The sequence below is a fragment of the Mustela nivalis genome (assembly GCF_964662115.1).
Source record: "Mustela nivalis genome assembly, chromosome: 9".
NCBI lineage: Eukaryota > Metazoa > Chordata > Mammalia > Carnivora > Mustelidae > Mustela > Mustela nivalis.
This window is the reverse complement of record NC_139028.1, coordinates 36,050,677-36,074,932: the sequence shown is the minus strand read 5'-3', so window position 1 is coordinate 36,074,932 and position 24,256 is coordinate 36,050,677. Positions and strand designations below refer to the sequence as shown.

The 24,256-nt window shown below is 39.6% G+C and overlaps 2 protein-coding genes across 2 annotated transcripts; both read left to right on the top strand.

Annotated features, from left to right (window-relative positions):
- The first annotated feature begins 9,001 nt into the window (after positions 1 to 9,001).
- On the top strand, positions 9,002 to 9,605 carry LOC309840822 (thymosin beta-4). Its single transcript, XM_082683305.1, has one exon. The coding sequence runs from the start codon at positions 9,090 to 9,092 to the stop codon at positions 9,222 to 9,224; it is 135 nt and encodes a 44-aa protein (XP_082539431.1). The 5' UTR covers positions 9,002 to 9,089; the 3' UTR covers positions 9,225 to 9,605.
- A 9,011-nt stretch (positions 9,606 to 18,616) lies between these two features.
- SPATA19 (spermatogenesis associated 19) lies at positions 18,617 to 24,171 on the top strand. Its single transcript, XM_082684256.1, has 7 exons — positions 18,617 to 18,775; positions 18,967 to 19,023; positions 19,523 to 19,615; positions 19,796 to 19,887; positions 22,211 to 22,288; positions 22,521 to 22,596; positions 23,994 to 24,171. The coding sequence occupies exons 1-6, from the start codon at positions 18,698 to 18,700 to the stop codon at positions 22,585 to 22,587; spliced, it is 465 nt and encodes a 154-aa protein (XP_082540382.1). The 5' UTR covers positions 18,617 to 18,697; the 3' UTR covers positions 22,588 to 22,596; positions 23,994 to 24,171.
- Positions 24,172 to 24,256: the final 85 nt, after the last annotated feature.

Here is a 24,256-nt window from a genome sequence, read left to right as displayed (position 1 = left end):
TTTGGTGAGTGCTGTGAAGTGTGTAAACCTGGTGATTCACAGACCTGTACCCCTGGGGGTAAAAATATATGTTTATAAAAAATAAAAAATTATATATATAAAAAAAAGAGGGTTGGAGAAAAGGGCATGCTAGAATGCACCATTATAGAGAATGAGGAAATCCACTGGCCTGCTTTGTCTTCTGACTGGGTTGGAGGATTCCCGGTTTAACCAGTGGAGAGGAATATGTTGGTGAGAAGGGCACCCGGATGGATGGGAAGCTCAACAGTGGCTGTCCTCTGAAGGCTGGGGCTGGTAATTGATCACACATTTTCAGAACAGAATGTTTACCAAAAACCTATAGAAGGTACTATTATTAATGGTGAATCATTAGACGCATCCTTTTAAAGCCTTGAATAAGAAAAGAAACAAGGCATCAATTCTATTATGAAATATTGTACTGGAAATCCAACCACTGTAGTTGAAAAAGTTAAAAGTATAAGAGGGTTAAAAATTAGAAAGTAAAACAATACTTTCCCTTAGTTTCAAATACTATGAATAGCTACATAAAAAATCCGTGTTCATCTGTGGATATTTAGAAATAGTAGAGTGTGATTGGGTTATGGACATTGGGGAGCGTATGTGCTATGGTGAATGCTGTGAAGTATGTAAGCCTGATGATTCACAGACCTGTACCCCTGGGGCTAATAATACATTATATGTTAATTGAAAAAAAAAAGAAATAGTAAGAGAACTAAGTGAGATTGCTGGATTTAAGATGAGTGCTATTTCTTTATACTAGCAACAGAAAATATAAATTAAAAGTCACCTTTATAATAGTGATGTCACCAACAAAATAATATACATGGGAATAAATCTAACAAAAGTTGGGCAAAACCTTTATGGATCGAATGGTAAAATTTAACTGAAAGACATAAGAAGGGGCACCTGGGTGGCTCAGTCGGTTAAGTGTCTGCCTTCTGCTTAGGTCATGATCCCAGGGTCCTGGGATCAAGCCTTACGTCTTGTTCCCGGCTCAACTGGGAGCTTGCTACTCCATCGCCCTCTGCCACTTCCTCTGCGTATACTCTCGCAGTCTCTCTGACAAATAAATAAATAAAATCTAGAGAAAGAAAGAAAGAAAGAGAGAGAGAGAGAGAGAGAAAGAAAGGAAGGAAGAAAGAAAGAAAAAGGAGAGAGGAAGGAAGGAAAGAAGGAAGGAAGGAAGACTAAGGAAATCTGTGAACCACAGATTGACACAGACAAGTATCTCTGTCTCCCTGTGTTGGTGGCTGGATTTTTCCTCATTGTTTTTTTCACTGAGGATATGGTTCTGCAGGGATCCTGGCTTTATGTGGCATATGAGGACCAACACTCAACCTTATGTGGGACTATGCCTTGGATCTTGTTTCCAGGTGTTAAAACCCCCACTCTTTACTTACAGGATTGGATCCTTCCTTCCCTCCCCTGCCGTCAGTTCAGGTCAACCATAGCATCAGCTTAAGCTTAGGATTCTAGTTTCCAATTCCCTTTTAACTTTTGGCTACTGGCAATTACTAATACTTTCTTATGATCTCAGCTCCGCACTCAGAAATATATGTGCTTTATTTCATCCAACATCCTAGATTTTTTTTTTTTTTTAGATTTTGTTTATTTATTTATTTGACAGACAGAGGTCACAAGTAGGCAGAGAGGCAGGCAGAGAGAGAGGAGGAAGCAGGCTCCCCGCCGAGCAGACAGCCGGATGTGGGGCTCGATCCCAGGACCCTGGGATCACGACCTGAGCCGAAGGCAGAGGCTTTAACCCACTGAGCCACCCAGGCGCCCCCAGCATCCTAGAATTTTGAGGCAGGAAGGTTTCTAGGCCATCTAGTTAACCTTCATACCAACACTGACAGTCTCCAGTTTTTCTTTGTCTTTGTATGCTGCTTCTTTTCTTTTAAATAACATATTTATAATATGTTTCTTAACTCAGTCTAATGGTGTCTTTTTCCAAAGGAACATTCAATTCATTTTATTCACACTGAGTCACAGCTATGACACTTTCTATAGCATTCTATCTTATTTCATATATTTTTTTCATTTCATCTTGTGGTCTCTTGGTTTTCCTTTTCTGTATTTTTGCTTGTTTGCTATTTACTTTTTGATTACTACTTATTGCTGTTTTGCCCTTCTATTAAATTTGGGAGTTTAAATATTATTTCCATTAATGATTATGTTTCTTTCCCTGAGTACTCAGTCTAGGGAAAGTCTACCTTTCCTTCACCACTATTAAATGGTGACAAATGCCAACAACTCCCACCACAACCCTGATCATCTATTGTCTGGCTGCTTCCTACACCCTGCGTAAGATGAGGCTTTAGAACATTTCACTTTCCTACTTTCCTTTTCTCCAACCTGAAATAATAGCTTTGAATATTTTTTCTTCTACCTCCCCATCCTAATATGTTGTCCTGAGCGAGCTCAATACATTTACTCTAAGTTGTTTTTAAGATTTATCCTGCAATAGGTCTCTTCTGTTTTAAGAATCCTTATTTCTTAGATTATATATTCTTAGATACTCATTTTTAATATGCATTTGACTACATGTGCATATGTAGTCAAAATGACATCTAGGTGTGTATTTATTACTCACCACTTTCTTATCTCTATCACTGTCCATCTTGAAGTCTTTGACTTAAAGAAAATTGAGAGTAAGGATTTTCCTCAAGTTTTTTTCTTATATAGGGTCGTAGGTGTTATAGTGTCTGGACCATATCTATCTGCAAATACAATTTTTAAAAATTTTTAAATAAACACATAATGTATTATTAGCCCCAGGGGTACAGGTGCAAATACAATTTTTGACTCCTTGTGATAACAACAGCAGGGAGTTTTCAACCCTCTTTTGAGGCACCAGAGTGAAGCCTCTCAGCTCTCTGATCATCTCTCACTTTTCTGGGCTTGGGGAGAGAGAACACTGAACTCATTTGCTCAGCCCTTCCTCTGCTCCTTGGAGAACTGAGAGAATAGGCACAGTCCCATGAGCTATTATTATTTCTCCCCTGGGGCTCAAGTATCTCTGCGCACCAATTTCCTCTCTGACCTTGCGATATTCTCAACACTTGTACCTAAGTTAATACATTGCAGAGGAAGAACAAATGAAACCTCATGATAAATCATGGAAGTGGTCAAGATTGCTTGTGAGAACATGGCAAGAGGGATGAGCAGGGGGCCAAGAACAGAAATTTGGGAAACACCATATTTAAGGGGAAGGCAGAGAAAAGGGAACCTAAGAAGCAGACCTAAAAGGACAGGTCAGAAAGGGGAGGAGAACCAGGGAGTAGAAAGTCTCAAGGAGGAAGTGGTCAGTTGAGTCAAAATATAATTGAAAGGTCATATAAATATCATCTATATGTCTTCACAAGCTGGGGTGAAATCACATTAGCTTTCCATTGAAACCAAGTATTTCAATGACTCCATGTCTCATTTGCCAAATAAGCAGAAAGGATACAAACATGAATGCTGTGCTCCACAGTCTAGAGAAAGCCACATATTGCCTACATGAAGTGCTGGTTCCTTCTGTTTTAGGTGTTTGTTTTTGTTTCCTGTGAGGACATCTTAATTCCTAAAATTCCAAGGGATAGGGATCAGAGACTCTGCATTTTCTCCCTCTCTTCCTCAATATAAATTATTGTATGTGATTGCATGAGTGAAAGGAGCAGCATCTCAGTCCTAAATGTAAATGGACATACGGGGATGGAGATAATAATGAATGATGCTACATTGTATCAGTTCGTGTTCCATAAAGAAGCAGATAGTGAGAGTAAGGTTTACTTATATAGCGGTTGTTTGATAGGTGAGGGAGGGATGTAGGAAGATCACAGTGAGGTAACACAGGCACAGAAGGCAATTAGTGGCTGACTGACACCATCTTATGCCTGAAGGCAAGAATAGAAGGAGCAGTCACCAAAATTGGGAAGGAGAAGGTGTCATATAGAGCAGGCCACCTTGAGAAGAGCAGTGACAAGGGAGAGAGCCAGCTCCAGGTGACCTCACACGCTTAGAACCAAGAGAATAAACACCATGATCCCCTCCTTTCTATCTCCAATCTCCTGACAAGGATTCCAAGTTGGAGCCAATTAGAGGACAGAGGGTACAGGAATTCATTGATGTAACCCATATAGCAGAAGTGAGAATGGAGGAGAGGGGTGGAGAATGGATGGTGAGGGGCAATAGGAGGATTTCTGGCACAAACGTATCTGCCTACAGAATGTAAGACTTAGATTGATGCTCAATGAACAGGCTCTGTCACATAAGATAAGGACCAAAAAATGCATACTGGATTTGGAAATTTAGAGTCCACTGGCAACCTTAATTGAAAACAGGTCTGGTGGAAATATCAGAAGAGGAAGCCAAATTGCAGTGGACTGGGTTAAAGGGGAGATGAAGACATGGAGAGAGGGATAAAGACTTTGAAGAAGCTCCAGATGATAAGAGGAGATCTGGAATAAACTGGATCTGGGAAACATCAGGATATAGTAGATGTCGTCCATTCTTTATCCCTTCTTGTGTTCAAACCTTTGCCATGTAGTTTTCTAGTGCTTTCCTTCTTGAACTCTGGAACTGATCAGGTACCTTGCTTCAGCCAATGGGACCTCAGCAGATATTGCAGATATTCAAGCAAAAGCTTGAATGAGCCTGTGCTTTAGGGCTGCCATTGCCATGAAAACATGCCCTTAGTAGCCTGCTGGAAGATTACCGAGACAAGGAGCAGAGTGCTCTAATTGCTCCAGTTGAAGCCAGCCTCTGTAGAAGTCAAAGCAGATCAACTGATCCCCAGAAATTAAGGTGACTCAGGAGAGATATCTAGCTGACACCTAACAATTCTAGATAATTGGAGCAAACACTTAACTGTTATATGCCACTGACATTTTATGGTTGATTTTTAATGTATGTGCGTATGCATGTGCATATACTTTTTAAGTTAGAAAGAAAGGGAAATAAGAATAGATTTTAGAATTTCTCCTAGATTGGATGACAGCAGCCCAACTTTAAAAAAGCCAGAAACATTATATGAATGTATTTTAAAAGACTTTGGAGATAATGTAAGCAATAAGGAAGAAAAGAATTGGGATTCCAGAGAGAATGGAACCCTTCTGAGGAAAGGCAGTCACTGCTGGTGATTTTCTCCTCTGGAGGCATTTATTGATTTTAGGACCAGTTCTATATTTAGTCTTGGCCCCCCACAGAAGGGACAATACTGGCAAACAGAAGGCAGGAAGCTTTAGGGTTCACACAGAGCTGGTGTGGCAGATTGGAAACGCAAGGATCCCCAAATGTATGGTTAAGTTCTCCCAAAAGGAGATTTTTATGATATTGGGGTCGTGCACAGGAGGGTGGGGAAGTAGGCAAGGACTTGGAAAAGGCAGAGGGAAATATTCTATAATCTCGAAGGAGACTAAATCTAGATAGATTAAATTCAGTCTGCCTTTTCCTCAAGGCATTTGTCAGATTTTGAAACTGTAAGGGGGAAGAAGACTGAAGAACTAAAGTTAAAGTCTTCAAAGAGCTTAAGAAATTTCTAACAGAAATATATATTGAGAAAACTGGACATGCCAGAAGACAGGGCTAAGGAACCAGAAGCCAGGATAATAGATGTGCAGAGACAAAAAGGAAAAGGGAAAGAAAGGAATGGAGTAAAAGAGACATGTGGAATACAAACAAAACGGTCTAATAGTACATAAAATTGGAGGCCCAGACAGGGAAGAGACAATGAATGGGCAGAAGCAATATTGGAGGAGATAATGTCAGAGAAATGTTCTAAACTTGTGGAAGATATCTCACAGATTCAAGATGCTCAATGAATCATAAAGAAAGTAAATACAAAGGAAAATGCACCAGGCACATCATAGTCAATCTGCTGAAAAACAAGAGAAAAAGAAAAATCTTAAAAGGTTCAGAAAAAAACAACAACAACCCAGTACATTATCTTCAAAAGAACAACAGTAAGATTAATGACAGCCTTTTCAGCACACACAATGGAAGACAGAAGACAATGGAATATCTTTAAAGTGCTGAAAGGAACAGTCAACCTATAACACAGTAAACAATGGAATAATTTAAAACACTTGATTTAAAATAAAATAAAGGAAAGGATAAAAAATACATGATACCAATAGAAAAATATTAATCCTAAAACTATCTAAAATATATTGGTTATTGACTTTAAATTGGCTAAGAAACCCAATTAATAAGATAAACATTGTCAAACTGGATTTAAAAACCACAACTAGATGCTGTCTTTAGGAGCATATTATATAAGTAAAGGGAAAAGTGGGAAGCAATAAAATTTAAAAATATATACTGCAGAAGTACTAATAAAATGGAAGTTCCCAAAACTTAATTAAATCAGACAAAGTCAATTTTTTTTCCAATAAGGAATGAGTTTTATTGGCTTGTTATCGCTTAATCTTCTGCTTTTCTTTCCCCTGAAGTTTTTCATTGGCCTAAACCTAGTGACTTTGAACATATGTGCTTTAATATGGGGTCCATGGCTCCCTGAGACCCCAAGAGAGTCTTAAAATTTTTTATGAGGATTTATTTTAATTAGGGGTTTTCCCTTTGATCATAGTCTTAAAATTGAATTTTATCATTTTCTTGCATCATTCTGACTCCATATAATCAAATCATGCCATGGAATCCCAATGTCCTTGCTTGTTCCAGTGGTACAGATATAGACAGATTAAGTTAATTTTAAGTAAGAAATTATTTTTGGTCATTAAAGCTATTTGATGATAATAAAGCAGGCAGTTTATTTTTATTTTTATATTTATTTATTTAAAATATTTAATTTATTTATTTGACATAGAGAGAGACACAGCGAGAGAGGGAACATAAACAAGGGGAGTGGGAGAGGAAGAAGCGGGCTTCCTGCTGAGCAGGGAGCCCCATGTGGGGCTCAATCCCATAGCCCTGGGATCATGACTTGAGTTGGAGGCAGACACTCAATCATGAAGCCACCCAGGCGCCCCCACTTTTTTATTTTTTAATTAATTACTTTATTTTTCAGAGAGAGAAAGAGAGCACAAGCAGGAGGAGCTGCATGCAGAGGGACAAGCAAGCTCCCTGCTGAGCAAGGAGCATGATAGGGGGCTTCATCCCAGGACCCTGAGATCATGACCTGAGCTGAAGGCAGATGCTTAACGGACTGAGCCACCCAGGCACCCCTAAAATGGACAATTTAATAGGAAGATACATCAATGCTAAATTTGTGTGTGCTTAATATCATACTTTCAAAATGTATGAAGTCAAAACTGACAGAACTAAGATTAAAAAATATGCAAACGCAATCATAGTTGGAGATTCTAATATATTTTTCTCAGTAATTTATAGAACAAGTAAGGAAAAATTAGTAAAGATTTAGAATAACAGAACAAATGATCAACTAACTTGAACTAATTGGCATATGTAGATCTCTACACTCAACAACAGCAGGTACATATTCTTTTTCAGTGCTCATGGGTCAGTTACCAAATAGACTATCTATGGGACCGGAACACTTATCTTGTTAATTCTGAAAGCCGGAAATCAGAGTAGTTCTAGAGTGGAATTAAATTATAAATTAATAATTATAATACTTCTAAAAGTTTTTCAGTTAAAGGATTCTAAGTAAACCAAAGTTCAAAGAAGAAATCACAATATAAGTCAGAAAACATTTTGGTTATATAATAATAAAAATGTTTGTGAAATGCAACTAAATTGATGTTCTGAGGGTAATTTTCAGTTCTAAATGTATATATCAGAAAAGGAAAAAAGTTGAAAATCAATGATCTGAAGCACCAGCTCTAGAAGCTGAAACAATAACAATGAGCTAAACCTAAAGAAGACAGAACAAAGGAAGTAATAAAGGTGTGTGTTATTGAAATTCAACATAGATACACACATGAAAGCTGACAAAAGATAGTTATTTGAAAAGATTAATAAACCAACAAACCTCTAGCAAGACTGGTGAAGATAAAAAGACAAAAACAACAAATTAGCATTAACAGGATTCACATCAAATTCTACAAAAAAAGTGGAATTCCCAACAAATTCTAAAAATATTATAAAGATGACAAAAGAATATCATGAACACCTTATGCCAGTAAATTTGACAACTTAGATAAAATAGATACATTCCTTGAGATACAGCAAAATTTACACAAGCAGAAAAACAAATCTGAATAATCCTATATATATTAAAGAAATTAGTTCTGTAATTAAAAACTATCCAACAAAGAAAGCTCCAGGTCCAGATAGATAGATTCACAGAAGAATTTCTTTAAACACATATGGAAGATACAATCTTATGTGAATTGTTCTAAAGAATAGAAATAGGGAGCGCTTCTAAATTCATTTTATGAATTCGGTACAACATTGATAACAATATCTGACAAAAAATATAAGAAAAGGAAATTATAAGCTAAATCTGTTATTGTCATAGATTCAAAAGTTCTAATAAGACTACATATTTATATATAATGTGTATACCATGTAATTTATATGATATGTATTATATGCATGTGTGTATATGTATCTATATCCTGAACAAGTGGGGTTAGCATAGAATTTCAATGTTGCTTTAACATTTTAAAGTCAGTTAGTGGAACGCACTATAATAATAGAATAAAAGAAAGCCCATATGATCATCTCAATAGACGCAGAAGAAAATTGGTAAAATTCAACACACTTTCATGCCAAAAACTCCACAAACTGGGAGTAGAAGGAACAATATTTAATTGGGTGAAGGAATTTACCAAAGACCTAACACCAGAGTTAATTATGAAATAGTGATCATTTTTCTTTTAAGATTAAAAACAGAGCAAAGATTATTTTTATCAGTTCTATTTAACATTTTACTGAAGATACTAGCTAGGTCAAGAGGGGAAGCAAAAACAAAACAAAACAAAACAAAACAGATAAACAAAGAAACCCCCAAAATTCCAAAACCCCAAAACAAACAAACCAAAAAAATCCCATGATTTCATACTCAGAAAATCTAAAAAAAAATCTGTATGTGATTCGGCGGCGGCTCCTGAGCAGACCGGTCTTCTCTCGCTCGTGCACCTCGCTCCCCTTCCTCTGCAACCATGTCTGACAAACCCGATATGGCTGAGATTGAGAAATTCGATAAGTCGAAATTGAAGAAGACAGAAACACAAGAGAAAAATCCACTGCCTTCAAAAGAAACGATTGAACAGGAGAAGCAAGCGGGCGAATCATAATGAGGCGGGCGCCGCTGATACGCACTATACATTCCACAAGCATTGCCTTCTTATTTCTTTTTAGCTGTTTAACTTTTAAGATGCAAAGAGGTTGGATCAAGTTTAAATGAATGTGGTCCCCTCATTCTTATCAAAGAATCTGAACTACTGACTGGGAAGCCAAACCTCCTATACATCGGCGGGAAGGAAAATAACTTGTATGCGGGCGAAGGAAGAAGCTGGGTGGACACAACTAGTAAAAACTAAGCTGGTCCAAGGTGTCTTGCCGGGCGGTAAACTGCAGTTTAGTCAGAGTGCCATTTTTTTCTTTGAATGATTTTAAGTATTGGAATGCATAATTTTTTAATACGCAAATAAAAAGTTTAAAATGTGAAAAAAAAATCTGTATGTAATCACTATTAGTAAGTGAATTTCACAAGTTTACTGGATACAGGGACAACATAAAAAACTTCTATTTACTGCCCAAAATTGGCTGAAATAGAACCGAAGTAGAAAAGGAAATACAATTGGAAGCTCTAAGATATCAAATATCTAGAGATAAATCTAATGATTACTATACAAATTCTCTACACTGAAATCTATAAAACATGTTGATAAAATTAGAACTTACATAAATGAAAGAATATAGCATGTTTAAGGATGGAAATCTCACTTTAAATAAATGCCATTTCTTTCCACTTGAGCTATAGATATAATAAAATACCAATCAAAATTCCAGAACCGTTTTGTGGTAACTGACAATTTAATTTTAAATATTTATGGGAATGCAAAGACCTAGAAAAGCCAAGATAATCATTAAGAAGAATGGAAAAGCAGGACTCACGCTACCAGACAGCAAAACCAACAGTAAGGTTAAAAGTAAGGAAGAGTGCTGTTGATGCTAAAGACGAGCAAAAAGGAGGAGAAAGAAGGAGGAGGAGAGGGGAAGAAGTAGGTAGATCAGTAGAACAGAAAAGAAAGTCTAGAAATAGCTTGCACCTGTGCTGCCATCTTTTTTATGACAAAGGCATGATTATCATTCAATGGGATAGTATAAATGAATCTAGATGTATAACACATCATACAACACACAAAATTGATTTGACATGGATCATAGATCCAAGTATAAAACCTTCTAAAATGATAACGTTTCTAGAAAAAAACCTGAGTATGTCTTCATGATTTTGGGGTAGAGATATTTCCTTAAACATGAAAGAAAAGTATAACATAAGGGAAAAATGATAAATTGACCAGAGGATCTGGAATATTGGTAATCCTGCCTGAATTGGGTTCTTTTGGTTTTCCATTCACCTTAATCATAGGCCAGTAATAAGATACATCCTAGTAGATATCCTACATTCCAGACATACTCACTTCATAGCAGTCCAAGTTCCTCTTGGTAATCAGGATCAAGTATCCCAGCTAGTATAATTCAAAGGCATGAGGGACCCAAAATGCTGAGGTGGCAGTATTAACTACCACTTGATCGGAATCATTGTAGTGTCCCCTGGTGGAAGCATTCCACCCTTTAGAACTAAGGTCTCTAAGATCAGTAGAGCACAAGGTCATGGGGATAGAAAGCAAATTTTTGGTACTGGATAATTAGGGGTAATAGTGAGTAGTGCCACAGCCATTTCCATTCCTTGATTCCGGGACCTGTGAATCCTGGTTATGGTAGAAATAGCACAATACATTGGACCCTGATATAGAACATGTACCACTTCCTGTAGAATATTGCTTCAGCCCTGCAAAGTATTTCCACCTAGCTGGCACTATAAATGAATCTTCAAAAGGCCATTCCACAGTTCTACCAAACCAGCTTCTATAAGGTGGTAGGGAACATGGTAAGATGAATGAATATCATGAGAATAGACTCATTGCTGCACTTAATTTGCTGTAAGGTCCCTTGATCAAAGGCAATGCTGTGTAGAATACTATGATAAGGCATTCTGTAAGTCCACTGATGGTAGTTTTGGCAGAGGCATTGTGTTTAGAGGAGACTAATTCATATGCAGAGTAAATATCTGTTCCAGTAAGGACAAAACATTGTCTCTTACATAATGGAAGTAAGCCAGTATAATCAATCTGCTGTCTGGTAGCTGGCTGATTACCTCAAGGAATGGCACCACAGCTGGGACTCAGTATTGGTCTCTGCTTCTGTCAAATAGTCATTTGTGGCTTATAGGTCAGCCTTGGTGAGTGGAAGTCCATGTTGCTGAACCCATGCCTAGCCTCTGTCCATTGCCACTTTGTTGCTGGGCCCATTAGGTGATAACAGGGGTACCTGGGGAATGAGACTGACTAGTATCTACAGAATGGGTCATCTTATCCACTTATTAATAAAATGCTCCTCTGCTGAGGTCACCTTTGGTGAACATTCATATGGGACATGAATATCTTCACTTTTTTCTCCCCACCCAGAGAGATCTAACCACATACCCTTGTTTCCCACACTTCCTTGTTACCAGTTTTCCAATCATATTTCTTCGAAGTCCCTGACTCTCTAGCCAAACCATTGGCTATGACCCATTAATTAGCATACAGTCATGAGTGTGGCCACTTCTTCCAAGGAAAATGAACAACCAAGTGCACTGCTTGAAGCTCTGTCCTTCAGAACTTCAAAGGAAGATTTCTCTTCACTAACTTTCCTTTAGGGATGTCTCAGAAAGTAGTGTTGTAACAGTATACTTCCCAGTTTTGAGTATATATTATGCAGATTCATCTGTAAATCAGGCCTCAGTCTTCTCTCTGTCAACTGATCATATGGAACTCTGCACGAGGCCATAGGCATGTACTGGGAGCAAGAAGGTAGTGTAGCTGGAATAGGGAATGAGGATATTTGGGCCACTTCCTCATAAAACTTTTTTGCAACTTAGGGCCAGTTTGTGCCTGATTTCAACCCTACCACTTCCATTCGATGGTACTGTACTGCTGCATGCACACAACTTTATGGTGCAATGGGTCAGATAACATCCAGTTCATAAAGGGCTGCTTAGGTTGCATGGTAACTTCATGGCCCATGGTTAAGCATTCATTCTCAAGGGGCCTTGTAGTAAATAAAAAGCTGTATATCAAAAGGGGAATAGTTATCTACAGAGGATGGCACAGCTTTGCTCCAAAACTTAATGGTTCCCACTGTGATTTACATATGGAGGCCTGCTATAGGTTTCATAAAACATCTCTATCTGCTACTGACACTTTAAGCACTATCAAATCTACTGGATCATATGGCCCAAGTGGCAGAACTACTTCTGGTGGTTTTATTAGCAGATATTGAGAAAAAAGCATTTGCTGGATACATTTCTATGTATCACATACCATGTACAAGGGACCATTATAATTTGCTCAAGCAATGAAACCACATCTGGAAAAGCACCTGCAGTTGGAGTCACCACCTGGTTAAGTTTATGATAATCCATTGTCATTCCCCAAGATCTTTCTGTCTTCTGTACAGACAAAACAGGCAAATTGCATGGGGATGTGGTGGGAATCATCATCCCTGCATCTTTCAAGTTCTTAATGGTGGCACTAATCTCTATAAATCCTTCAGGAATGTGGTATTGCTTTTGGTTTACTCTTTTCCCAGGTAGAGGGTGTTCTACTGGCTTCAACTTAGCCACTTCTACCATAATAGTCTTCACTCTACAGGTTAGGGAAGTAGTGTGGAGAGATTCTCCATTGCTGGATATGTCTGTTATGCATTCTGGAAGTACAAAATCATAAAATGGGTTTAGGGACGAACTGGGTTCTCTGTGAGAGAGACTTGAGCTAAAACTTCATTGATTATCTGACCTCACTAAGCTTCTGCTCTGAATTATGGTCTCCTAGAATTAGTATATGTTCAGAGCCAGTGTCCAGTAATCCTTGAAAAGTTTGTTTCCTTCTTCTCAACGTACAGTCACCCCAGTAAGAGGCTCTAAGTCCCTTTGAGAAGGGTGGAAGAAAGATTAACACTATGCATTTTTGGTAATGTATCAGCATTCTTACTCAAGGAGATCTAGATTGTCCTTCATTCAAAAGGTTCTGGGTCTATACATTGGCTCAAGTCAGAATTGGTCAAAGGGCCAAGACTGTTTTAATGATCAAGTTAGATTTCTGTTCACTTGACCTAGAATTCTTCCTCTCATATAGATCAGGCAAGACCTGATCTATGTGTCCAGATCAAGCTTTATATTCCTTCCACCATTATCTAGTAGACCACCCATCTATTTTACCTCTAACCAGCCAACACTATAGATATTTTGAGTCACACTCTTCTTATTACTGCTTGGACTTCACTGTCTATTATAGTAACCATGCCCACCTTACTTTTGATGATTAAGGCTGCTGCATGGCCCCTGCTACCTGGGTTCTAAATATCCCTATTGCTTTTAGAGTCCCTACATTAAATGGCAGCAGTTCCCACTTTAATTTCTGACCTACAGAGAAGAGTGAACCCAGAGCACTTTAAGGGGTTTGGGGTTCCCTTCACAAATTTATTTCTTTCAGTCATACCAGAAGTTGTGTCCTCTGGACCCTCCAGGAGTGGGTGTGCATGACTTACATGATAAATACACTCTATATCATTCCAATCTTGCTAAATCTTTGGATACCTTCCTCTATAATATACCAAGGCAATTCTGACATTTTAAATTCATTTAGTGTAGGTCATCTTTTGATCTATATTTCAGCTGAAGAACCAAGCAAACCATTAGAGCCCTTTCTAACTCCCTGAACTCCCATATTACATGTAGAATCTCTGCATAGTGGGCCCATATCAACAAATGTGTCCAGATCAAGCTTTATATTCCTTCCACCATTATCTTCTATCTTTCATATTCACCCACAAACATGTTCTCCAAAATTATGCCTGCATAAATTGGAAAAATCATGTTGTTCTTTTGGAGTGTAGTGCAACACCTCATCAGTCACACTTTGTAACTCACCTGTTGGGGACTGCTGAGACTTGAGTGTAGTTATAAATCTAAGAGCCAAGTGGGGTAATGAGGATGTGTCTTGGAGGAAAATCAACAGTGTCTTTAAAGGTAAGTACTTCAGGCAAAGCAGGATCAATCTCTTCAGATGGGATGGAAGGACTGCTTCTACTGGCAAAGAAGAGTAAGAATTATTTAGGATTTAAATATCTCTAGCCTTATTAGAATCTTTCCATATGTCTTCATACTAATTTTCAGGATCCCACTACTTCTCAATTAAGACCTTGATTTTAACAGCAGAAGACATAACCTTATATGCAGAAAATTCTAAGGAAACAAAAAACTATTATAAGAAATAGGTTCAGCAACATTGCAGGATACAGATTAATATTAAAAATCGAATATATTTCTGTACACTAGAAATGACAAATTCAAAAATAAAGTTAAGAAAATAATTCCATTTACAGTATCATCAAAAAGAATAAACTACATAGGAACAAACTTAACAAATGAGGTGCAAGACTTGCACATTGAAAACTATAAAGCTTTGTTGAAAGATATTAAAGAAGATGCAAATAAATAGATAATCACCTCATGTTTATGGGATGGTAGATTTAGTGTTACGAAGATAACAATACTCTCAAAATTGACCAACAGATTCAGTGCAATCCCTATTAAAATATTAACAGGTATTTAAAGTTATTTTTAGAGAAACTGACAAGCTGACTCAAAAACTCCAGTGGAAATTCCAGAAACTAACAATAGCCAAAACAGTCTTAAATAAGAATGAAGTTGGAGACTCACATTTCTCAATGTCAAAACATACTACAATCAAGTAATCAAATAATCAAAACAGTGTGGTAGGTACATATATGAATGGAAAAGAATTTACAGTCCATGGGGCGCCTGGTTGACTCAGTTGGTTAAGCATCCAACTCTTGGTTTTGGCCTCTGGGTCATGATCTTAGGGTCATGAGAAGGAGCCCCACTTTAGTCTCCATACTCAGCATAGAGTCTGCCCGAGATTCTCTGCCTCTTCCTTTCCCTCTGCCCTGCCCCTCACTCATGTTCTCTCTCTTTCTCTCTCTCTAAAATAAATAAATAAAATCCTTAAAAAAAAAGTTTGCAGCCCAGAATTTTTATATTTATGGTTAATCAATTTGTGACAAGGGAACTAAGGCAATTTAATAGAGAAAGAAATTCTCTTTCTCTGGGGCTGGGACAACTAAATGCACATGCAAAAAGAATGAAGTTGGATCCTCTACCTCACACCATATCCAAAATTAATGAAAAATGGATGATAGACACAAATGTAAAAGCAACAATTATTAAATTATTAGAAAAAAAACATGGGAATAAATCTTCATGACTGTGTAATAGGTATATCTTAGATATGGCCCCAAAAGCACAAGCATCAAAAGTAAAAATAGATAAATTGCACCTTATTAAAAGTTAAGTTTATCATTTTGTGTGATAAAAGATAACTTCATTTCTTTCCTTCAAATAATATAATCTAGAACGTGAAAAGACAACCTATAGAATAGGAGTAAATATTTGCTAATCGTATATCTGAGAAGACACTTGTACACAAAATATACAAATAGCTGTTACTTAAAATTCAACAATAAAAAGATAAATAACCCAATTATAAAATCAAAAGTATCTAAATAGATACTTCCCCAAAGAAGATATACAAATGATCTAGCATGTGAAAATATGCTCCACATCACTTATCATCAGGGAGATACAAATCAAAACCACAGTGAGATGCCACTTCACACTTAGTAGAATGGCTAAAATTAGAATGACAGATAACACTGTTGGCAAGGTTGTGGGGAAATTGGAACTCTTACACACTTATGGTGGAGATGTGAAATGGTGCTGCCATTTAGCATCTTGACAGTTCCTCAAAAATAGAGTTACCATGTAACTCAGATGTTTAACACCATTAACTGATTAATTATTTACAAATTAAACTATCCTTGGTTACCAATTTGTCTCCACTAATCTGGCTAAATAATAAAAATGCCATGCCAAGTAAACTTAATTAAAAAAAAAAAAAAGAGAGAAAAGGATAGAATCAGGGAGGGATACACAGGGGATATAAAAAATAACAATAATGTTCTTTTTCTTTAGTGGGTATCCTTGTATTGTTATTCTTTAAACTGTACATAAATTGTACTTTAATTATTATTTCATATGGATTAAATATTCAATAAAAATGAAATACCGAGTGTTGGCTAGAAGTTGAAGCTACTGTTCCTTTAATACATTGCTCATGGACTGTAGCAGGTACAAGCACTTTGGAATACACTTTGGTAGATAGTAATACTAAATATATGTAAAGCCTACGACCATGGTATGTATATACTCAAGCTTTAGTACTTATGTCAACCAAAAAATAGCTTTAAGAGTGTTTATAACAGCATTAGTTTAAAAAAGCATCAAAGTAGAATAACATAAATGTCCATTAATAGAAAATTTGATTAATAATATGTGTTCTGCTAATACAAAGGAATACTAGGCAAAACTTACCTTTGGTAATAGAGGTGAAAATGTTGGTCACCTTGTGGGAGGGTCTTACTTGGGTTTGCAAGGGGTACTGGAAGTGGTTCATTGTGTATATATGTACTCACAACCACTTAATTTTTCTGAACTGTACATGTGTTTGTATATTGTCCTGTATGCATTTTATAACATATTAATAAAAGGTGAGAATAGATTTATGCATATCTTTCATTTTGGAAAGAAACACAAGTTAAAAACATGAAAATCTTACTTCTGAAGTAAGAACAAGGTTGAACAGAGAAGAGATAGAACTCCCCTGAGTATTCCTTCTCATTTAGTTTTAACTTTTGAACCACATTAATAATTTTTATATTCAAAAAATTTTATCAATACAGATCAAAACATAATTCTTAGGGTATAATGGCAGAAACAGAGGTGTTGACAAGTAATTTCATCTTCTGTTTTTCAATTTCAGTCCCCCTGGGAGTTAGGTTGGGGTCATATGACTAATACTGGCCAACAACCTATAAGAAGAAGACTTTGGGCTTCAGCAGAAGGGCTGATTTTGTTTCACCATATGTTTTCTCTCCTTGCTTTGGGAATCATGGGGGTGATATCCTGAGACCCTGGGGCCACAGGATGGAATTCTTTCCAGATCTCTAACTCACCACATGGAGCGTGACTACCCTGAAGAACCTCTCACTTTGTACTGGAGTATCTGAGAGTGAGAAGTAAATCTTTTTTGTTGTTATTGTTTTGTTTTAATTTTTAATTTTAGTTAGTTAACCTAGTAGTGTTACATTAGTTTCAAGTCTACAATATAGTGATTCAACACTTCCATACATCACCCTGTGTAAGAAGTAAACCTTTTTGGGGACTAGTTTGTTGCCTCAACAAAATCTAGAGTATTCCGATCAATAAAGATGTAAAATTGAGGTGATTTGTTGAGAGGGAAGAGAAATAGTGGCTATATGAGGAGAATTGGGGAGGGAGATACTCTGATATTCTTGGAAGAATGAGAATGAGAACATTTATAGAATATTAATTCTAAAAACTACAGACATTATTCCATTCTTTTCATTTTGAAGACGAAGAAACTAGAATGATTTGAAGAAGAAGAAACTAGAATGAAACACATAATGAGTTAGTGTAAAGACAAGATTGCAACCCTGGTTTTTAGGTCCTTGAGAATGGTCTCAGAGTTAGGCTACTGTTACTTTGGGAGCAGCTGAACTTTTGTTTAGTATCCTTTAGACATTCTGAACTTCATTCAATTTCTTGGTGAAAATTCTAGATAGGAAGAGCAGCAGCCACTTGAACTATCAATGTTTTCCCCCAACACTGAAGTCACAACACAATCTCCTTTCCACTTCCACTTTACTGTCCTTCCATTGAAGCAGTCCACTGGAAATCATTAGGAAATTTTTTTTTAATAGGAAACGGCATTTATACTTTTTACTCTATACCTCTAATTGTTTGGATTTTTTTTTTTAATGATTTGAATCACCACTGTAAACAAAGTTAAAAAAAAAGAAAGAAAGAAAATGTCCTTGGTGAGAGTTTTGTTCCTCCATCTTTGATTTTTTGGGGGGTGGACAAGTTCTTTCTTTCCCCACATGTAAGAATAAGAAGTATCTGTGGCATTGTTTGAATCAACTTCTTGGGGACCTGGATTATTTTGTGACAAATTTACTCTTTTGATTCATAAAATATCTTTCTGCTTCAGCATTCCTTAAAATCAGGTGACAAGACATACTCCCCCTTCCCCAACCATATCTCTATAATTTTGGTAATTTCCCCCTGTGTCTTCCTCAGGTTTATATTGGTTGTTCCTTACTTTTTGTTCCCATCCCCCTAACTCTCCATTTCTGAGCTCTGGCCATCACTAAGGCAGATACTTCCTTACCTCTTTTTCATCTGACCCCAGAGATTAAAGGATGCCATTGTCACATCATCATTGGCCAGCCAATCAGGTGGGCACCTCCTAGCAATGACCTCCTTGTTCCAGAGGAATTCTCAGGCAGCTTCGATGGAAGGAGGGAGCCAAGAAGGAGTCCTGGCATAAGTTCAAAGATGATAATTACAACATGGATTGTGTACATTCTTGCCCGGAAAGGTGCAGGGTTTCCCTTCCCACCAAAAATCAGTTCAGTAAGTAGAGCTGGGGGTAGCTACCTGGAATTGTTATCTATATGCTCCTTTCTGAGCCCCCCACTGCACTTCCAAGAGATCTTTATATATATATACATATATATATATAAAGATGTATAACTTTGGATAAGAATGGAAGAGGGCTGTGTCTCTAGGTATTCTGAGAGCATTAACTTACCAATTTTTTGCAGGACGTTGAAGTTGTAGAAAGTGAGGCTGTATCTGTAGTACAGCACTGGTTGAAAAAAGTGAGTAATATTCCTCTATGACTCAGGGTACCCCAAATTCTAGAGAGCTGGCCTCCATGGGTGCAGGAATCTAGACTCCTTTCCCCTTAGAACTGGGAAACTCAAGTTCATTGCTAAACACCCTGCCTAGAGTTGTGTCTAATTCACCAAATGTCCTAGAAGACCCTGGGGCTAATGTGATCTTTTGGCAGAGATGTGTTGGAATCACCACTATCACCACCTGCATCTTAAGGATACTGGGTGAGGGGTTTCAGATATGTCATCCCCAGCTACAGGGCATCTCAGGAATACATTGAGATAGGGCCATGGACTTAATGAGTCCTCTGGAATTCTACAGGAAGGTAGTAATAGACATGCTTATGGCAGGATCAGTGAGATACAGAGTATGTAAATGAGGACACGTGGGATGTGTGTTGTGACAGAGGGGAAAACAGGGAAAAGGCAGAAGAGACAGACTTGGACTCAGATACAATTTCAGGGGAAATTGCTCACCTTTCAGACTGAAGAAGAAGCGTCCCAGGACATAAAGGAGAAGATGTCTGCCGGCTGCCTTCCCACCCATGGCCAAGATGTGCATGTTACCAGAGATGTGGTAACTGAGAGTTTAAGACAGTTATCCTAGGGGAGCGGGCAGAGAGGGAGGTGGGCAGGCACAAGGTCCAGTTGAAAAGGGTCTTGGGCAAGTGGACAGAGCTTGTCCAGGCTGGGCTCCATCCTGGCTACGGTGTCCTTGCCGAATAGTAATCACATGTACACTACGTGGATTTCCTAGGTGAAGCACCATCTCTCAAAGTCTGATTTGTTGGCAAACCAGAGTCAAGAGGTCCTGGAGGAAAGAACAAGAATCCAGTTCATAAGATGGAGGTAAAGCGTCTCATTTGCCCTGAGCGGAATTGTGGGGAGGGAGGCAAAAGTCCTGCACCTTTGGGATTCCTGGCCAACACAAACATAGCTATTCTTCTCCAGAGATGTTGACTTCTCTGGCTGAGAAATTTTCCCCTTACTTTGGGGTCTTAAGGGAATATTTTTGCTATCTTGAAAGCCCAGCTCATTGCTAAGATTTAACATGACTTGGGGGGTTGCAAAACTGGGCTTGTTCACCATTTCTTCAATGCTTCTGAATAAATTTCAGACTTCTGTTACTTTTGCACTTGATTTGTTCAGAAGTGGCTGCACTTTAAAGAGCTAAAAGAAAATAAGCTCTTAAAATGCAAAAGCCTCAGCCCTCATCTGCAGCTGAGGTGAGAGGAGGTTTCTCAGAGCCCGAGGCTAGAATTCTGTGCTCCACATTTCGGTGATTTTGCCAGACTCCTGCTGTGCCTGCAGGAGCACGGACCACCTCCTTCTGCCTTTCTTGGCTCGGAAGGGGCTGAGACCCAATGTGGAGGGAGCTGAGCCTGGAAGCCAGCTCATTCCCTCTGGCGTAAGCTTCCCTATTTCCTTTTCAGAACTGTGTTCACTTGCGGTCTCTTTTCCCAGCAGAAGAATTGTGGAATTAAACTGGTCCTCCATGAAACTGTGGAGGCTCTCTCTCTCATTTCTGTACTTTCTTCCCATGCCCCCATCGCCCCTTTGTTCACTTCTATCAAGGTGGACGCATTTCTCAAGAAATGTATTTTTGCTTTGGGATATCCAGTTTTCTTGTGTTTACCCTTTACGGTGCCATTAGCATTTTACAACAGGATTCAAAAGCTCAGGAAGGAGTGGCAAATGGTGGGATTGGAGACCATCCAGGGAAAGACTTTTTGGATGGGAACCCCATTCTAAAATTGTAAATGTTGTGGACTGTAATCCAGCCAGCCTCACACGTGGTAGCCTGTCCCTGCCCAACATGGCTGCACTGGATGGGAGCGGTTCCTTGCGGCAGTTCCTTGGTCTGGATAATACGAATATCATCTTCAAAAATTCAGACCTAGCTGTATGGCACAAGTAGGTTAAAGCTTTGGAGACAAGCTACAGGAATCACAATTATCCATATATAATTTTTCCACTCTGGACTTTTTAAACCCATAAACTGTGCCTGTCTCCCCCTCCAATCCACTGGTTTGGCATTCTTTTATTAGTTTTAGTAAATATGTAGTCAGGGAATACATACCCCTTCATTAAGCAACAGCAGATACTCATTTATTTGGTAGATGTTTTCTAGGTCTAAAGATGGAGTCCCCAGTTTCAAAGGGATAAAAGTGAACTAGATGAATAAGGTGTGTGAATATTAGAGAAAATGGCAGAAAATTCATGAGGAGTGCAAGAGCAAGAGCATAGTCTGAGGGACCCCGCTTTTTAAAGTTCTAGGCATTGCTGCCTGGGAGACCCTGGAAAGGTTTCTAGCAGGGCATTTACTTGGACTGACCCATGGGCTGGGCAGGGACTGAATAAACAGGTGAGGGGAGGAAGGGGCTTCCACAGGTCATGGGAGCCTTGGGATCTTGGCCAATTCCATCAGGCCAGTGTGCAGGGCTGCAGCCTTTTCTCTGAGGCCTACCCCTTTCTGCCTTGGGCTGGGAGTCATCTTTATTCTTTCTTACCCCTCTCTTTGGGCACTGACCCAACTTTACCTTGAGAGAGTGATAAATGAGCACATTTGTCACCTCCAGGCTTCAAGCCCTTGAGGCAATATCAGTGTCTTCACACTGAAAGCCCCAGAGCACCTAGAACAATAGAGGCAAAGTTGGAAAATTCAGTGGGCAAACTGGTTTTGCTGGAACGGAGGGTTTGCGGGAGAAGAGGGGATGGAGCTGAGGAGGACATGAGCTGGACCACAGAGACAGAGGCAAATGGCATGGTGAGAGAATTTTGCAGAATTATCCCTAAACCATAGTAAGTATGGCATAAAGTAGGTGATAAAGAGGTGATACGGAGATGGAGAGGAATTCGGGGTGGGGGCGTGAATTCCACATCTTACAAGATCACTGACCTGCTGTGTAAAGGCACTTAACCTCTCTGTTTCTTCAACTCTTCTTAGGACCATTTGCTGCCAGCCCAGGATTACTGGGTGGCTCAGGGGTACTGATAGTAGAAAACAAAACAAAACAAAAACCTTTGTGTGCCTCATGCAAGAGGAGTGAAGGACCAGCTCAAGAGTTCATGGCGACAGGGTCAGAACTATCGTTTGTAGGATTCCAACCCATTCACTATGCCTAGTGAAAGAGAAACTCAGGAACCCCAATGTCTAAATGGTGTTTTGCAGCCATACCCGTATCTTCCAAGTGCCAAGTGAGGCGAGGACTGACATTGTGCGAGAACGAATAGAGCAGGTGAGACGAAGGTAAGCTGTGGGAGATTATCTGATTCGTACACCTAATAGGGTCGGGTGGCGGAGGGCAGCGGAGGGGGGAGGTCTCTCTTCTGCAGGTTCCCTGATCATGTGTGGAGCGCTTCGTAGGACTCTGCTCCAGGACCTGAATGGGGCAATGGCTGCCCAGGCACCCCAGATCCATACCAAAGCTGGGCAGGCTTTGCCATCCCATCTGCCTTGCTCCTCTTCTCTATCCCTGCAGCATATGCAGCCTTACAGATGAATCATCTCAGGATATTCACAGCAGAAGTTCCTATGCAGAATGCTGAGAGCTAGAGGTGAGAGGGCCGACCGGTGGGGAGCTGGGCAGAAGAGACAGATGTGTTGGGTGTGAGACAGGACACTGGGGTGGGAGCTTGATCATAAGGTTTAGCCTTTCCTTTGGTGAGGGGGCCTATACTTGGGGCCAGGGAGAGTGGGGGATAAGGCAGCTGCCTCAGGGTCCTGCAGTGCCTCTCTTAAATTTCTGGAAGGACTCTAAGTCAAGCTCAGATTGGCCTGACTTTTAGCTGTGGTGTCACAGTGAGTGATTCTCAATTACACACAGGCCAGGGACCTCCTGGGGATCTTGTGTTAGTAGGTTGTGGAGGGCCTGCTGCTCTGCATTTCTAACACTCCCAGGCATTGCTGCTATAGGTCTACTGACCCCACATTGAACCCCAAGATCACAGAGCACTGCGGTCAGGAGTGAGGGCACATAGATTTTGGCCCTGCCACCCATTAGGGCCTTGCCATTAGCTCCTGTGACTTCTTGACCTGTCCTGGGAACCAGTGGTCACAAGTAGCCATTTATGCGGCTCTGGGAGGTAGAAGGCCAATGACACGGATGTACTACAGAGGCCATTCATTCAGGAAAACGTTACTGCACCCTTCCAGGGGTGAGGACTGAATTGGCAGTCACAGGGGGCTGAAGGAGTGTTTTAGACCCAGCCAACTCCCGACAGGCTTAAAGGAAGGCCGTGGAGATATAGTGCTGGCATTTATGGAACACTTACTATATCCCAGCTTTAGCATAAAGCATTGTCAAGATTTTTCATCTGATCCAAAAGAAACTTAAGAGAAGGGGCGCCTGGGTGGCTCAGTGGGTTAAAGCCTCTGCCTTCAGCTCAGGTCATGATCCCAGGGTCCTGGGATCGAGCCCCACATCGGGCTCTCTGCTCGGCGGGGCACCTGCTTCCTTCTCTCTCTCTGCCTACTTGTGATCTCTGTCTGTCAAATAAATAAATAAAATCTTAAAAAAAAAAAAGAACCTTAAGAGGAAGGCATTGTTCATGCCCATTATACAGATGGCAGCAGTTAGGCCAAGCCTTAGGAATGGACACTGTCTTTCGGTCCAGCTCCATCCTGGGCAGGTTGAGTTATGCCTCTGTGCCTTGATTTCATCAGACTTCAGAACAGTGTCCTGAGGAAAATGGCTATCAACACTTCGTAAATGACATGATGTGCCATGTCAACTGTTTCCTAATATTAAACACATGAGGAATCAGGGTGCTTGCATGGTCTTCTGAAGTTTGAGGAAGCAGATCCAGGTCTGTCTGGTGCACCACCATCCTTTCCTGCTGTGTGTTTTCTGGTCTAACGCAGCTCTAGGAATGTCGGGAAGGTGTGATCATCAAGCCCTTTAGCAATCCTGCATTTCTGTGACATGGCCCCTGGACATTCCTCTGCTTCCTAGGTTCATGTCCTTCAGGGTCAAGGAACAGCCTTTCTCAAAAGAACGTCTATCACCCCTTGACCAGAGGAGTGACCACACCTGGACAGAGAGGATCTGGCGGCCGAGCCCTCCTTCCTTGTGACAGTGGCACCACTGGAATCTTCCCGCTGAACTGTTAATAAAGAGACAAGCTATTTAATCACTGTCCTGGCCTCCGGTGTGAATGCTTTCTACTCATGGACTTGGCTCTGGGGACACATAGATGAGGGACACACGGCTTTTGG

Excerpts from the sequence above, each read along its gene's own strand:
- LOC309840822 (XM_082683305.1), top strand. The coding sequence starts at position 9,090 with ATGTCTGACAAACCCGATATGGCTGAGATTGAGAAATTCGATAAGTCG.
- SPATA19 (XM_082684256.1), top strand. The coding sequence starts at position 18,698 with ATGATAATTACAACATGGATTGTGTACATTCTTGCCCGGAAAGGTGCA. Across the intron at positions 18,776-18,966 it reads TCCCACCAAAAATCAGTTCA|GACGTTGAAGTTGTAGAAAG; the intron begins GTAAGTAGAGCT and ends AATTTTTTGCAG. Across the intron at positions 19,024-19,522 it reads TACAGCACTGGTTGAAAAAA|ACTGAAGAAGAAGCGTCCCA; the intron begins GTGAGTAATATT and ends CTCACCTTTCAG.